The sequence below is a fragment of the Rhododendron vialii genome, chromosome 12a (assembly GCF_030253575.1).
Source record: "Rhododendron vialii isolate Sample 1 chromosome 12a, ASM3025357v1".
In the NCBI taxonomy this organism is placed as follows: domain Eukaryota; kingdom Viridiplantae; phylum Streptophyta; class Magnoliopsida; order Ericales; family Ericaceae; genus Rhododendron; species Rhododendron vialii.
The window spans coordinates 22,107,087-22,109,102 of NC_080568.1; the positions used below are offsets into that span (position 1 = coordinate 22,107,087).

The window sequence follows — 2,016 nt, forward strand, 5'->3', positions numbered from 1 at the left end:
GGCGTATTAATACTCTGTTTGGTAACAAAAAATGGTCCGGACTATTAGTCCATAGGGATGTCCAAGCTGGCCAATAGGGGTATTAGGAATACCCCCGAGACTTGATATTCATAATCCAATCTCAACCCCTTCTCATTACCAATTCTTTGTCATTATCAATTTCTTCTATCAATTCAATTTCATCATCTAATCTCATCTCAAACGAACTTACTCATTAACAATCCATTCTCATTATAAATCTCATCTCGTTGCGAATCTCATCCATCTATTACTGTTATCAAACGAGGCTTAATGAAATACTTTAACATCTTCAAAAAAAAAAAAAATTTCACTTGTGAGCAGATAAATTAACGACGTCCATGAATTCCCCATCGGATTCAAGTCCACTCATTGCGTCCGGCGACAAACACACCTCTAAATCCATGCTTCCCCCGCCCTCACACCCAGGGTAAAACGTCACACTCCCGTCGGACTTGTTCGCATACCCACTCCGAATCGCCACCGCTTTTCCCATCCCGAACTCAATCTCGTACATCGGAAACCGCGGCGAGCTCGACATAATCGTAGTAAACTGGTTGAAAAGCTGCCCGAGTTGGTACACGCACGGACCCTCCATCCACCTCTCCACCCACTCTCGCGCCGCCGCGTCCGAGTGGCTCGCCACCGTCTCGTGCAGCCGCCACGCAGCCCACCCGGACCCGCGATCAAGCAGTTCGCCGGCGGGGGCTTTTGCCCCCGCTATTTGCACCGAGTTACCAAAGTACTCGCTCGGTAACGGCGGGTTCATTCGGGATCGGTTATTTACAGCCATCATGCAGTAGGTTTCCTGGTCTCGCGGAAGACCCCGCGCGCGTACCACGCACGTCCAGACCAGGGCGGACACGGCTTGGAACGAGGAGATCTTGTTCGTTTTGCATTCCGAATTGGCCTTGGATTTGAGTTTGGCTATGGATTCGGACGAGAAGTGGAAGATTCTCTCTCTAACAGGGGGCGCTTCGAACCTGCTGGTGAACTGGTCGTGGTGAGAGAAAGGTAGGTTGATGATCGGACCGTACCCTACGGGAAACCACCGATTGGGAATTGGGGGGCGAGAAATTTTGGGACTCGTGCCTAGTGCACGGAAGGTGTTCGATAAAGTGTTGAAGAATTGCCAGTATGATGTCCCGTCAGCGACCACGTGGTTGATCGAAAACCCAATGAATATCCCATCGATTAGCTCCGTCACTTGAATCGACAGCAACGACAAGACATGGCCGTCGTGATTGATGGCCCTGTCATGATCGAAGAACGATTGTACAACTAACGGGACATCAACGGGTGAAAGAATGTCATAAACGGCTACATCCGCAGTTGCGTAGATTAATTTTGCTCCGGGACTGTTGTTGCAATCAATGTGCACCGAGTAGGAAGGCGGATTCTCTTGTTTTCGGGTTGCGAGTCGACCGGCAAGTGGGTAGAAACGAACAAGGGTGAGAGAGAGAGACTCTTTGAGCTTGTCTAGAAGAGATTTGACAGGGTTTTGTTGCTCATCAGCAGGCTTGATAAAGAGGAGGCCCTTTTGGATGTAATGAAATGAAAGAAAGGCTATATCCCATGGGGCCAAGTAGACTGGTGGATGGTTCGGTTCCTCTGATGGATACTGTGGTTTGATGAAGCATTCTGAAATGGTTTGAACGATTGGAGGGTTCATTGTTAATGGGGATTGGGAAGAATACTGTTTTTGAGTTCTTAATGAAGCCCTAACTATTGACCTTATCTCATTTGAAACTCACCGGTGGTATATGATGCATTATGTTAAAGCTTTATTTTGACGTTAATGATACACCCACAACCATCCACCGCACGCCCACCACACGTGTGTGGGGCCCACTCTGGGCCCCGCACGGATGATCCGAGCCGCTCAATAATTTATAAAAAAAAAACCGAGTGGGCTTATGCTGAAATTGTTTCAATCCGATATGTGTAAATGGTCGATCCAAACTTTCAAAAATCAGATGATCCAAGCCGTTTACAAAT

General features: G+C 47.9%; 1 protein-coding gene across 1 annotated transcript; it reads right to left on the reverse strand.

The window, feature by feature from the left end:
* Positions 1-291: 291 nt before the first annotated feature.
* Positions 292-1,783, reverse strand: LOC131311197 (uncharacterized acetyltransferase At3g50280-like). Its single transcript, XM_058338542.1, has one exon. It carries the CDS (start codon positions 1,688-1,690, stop codon positions 329-331), a length of 1,362 nt encoding a protein of 453 aa, XP_058194525.1. The 5' UTR covers positions 1,691-1,783; the 3' UTR covers positions 292-328.
* Between the last annotated feature and the right edge of the window lie 233 nt (positions 1,784-2,016).

Bases quoted from the DNA above. Each gene is read 5' to 3' on its own strand.
- LOC131311197 (XM_058338542.1), bottom strand. From the start codon at position 1,690: ATGAACCCTCCAATCGTTCAAACCATTTCAGAATGCTTCATCAAACCA.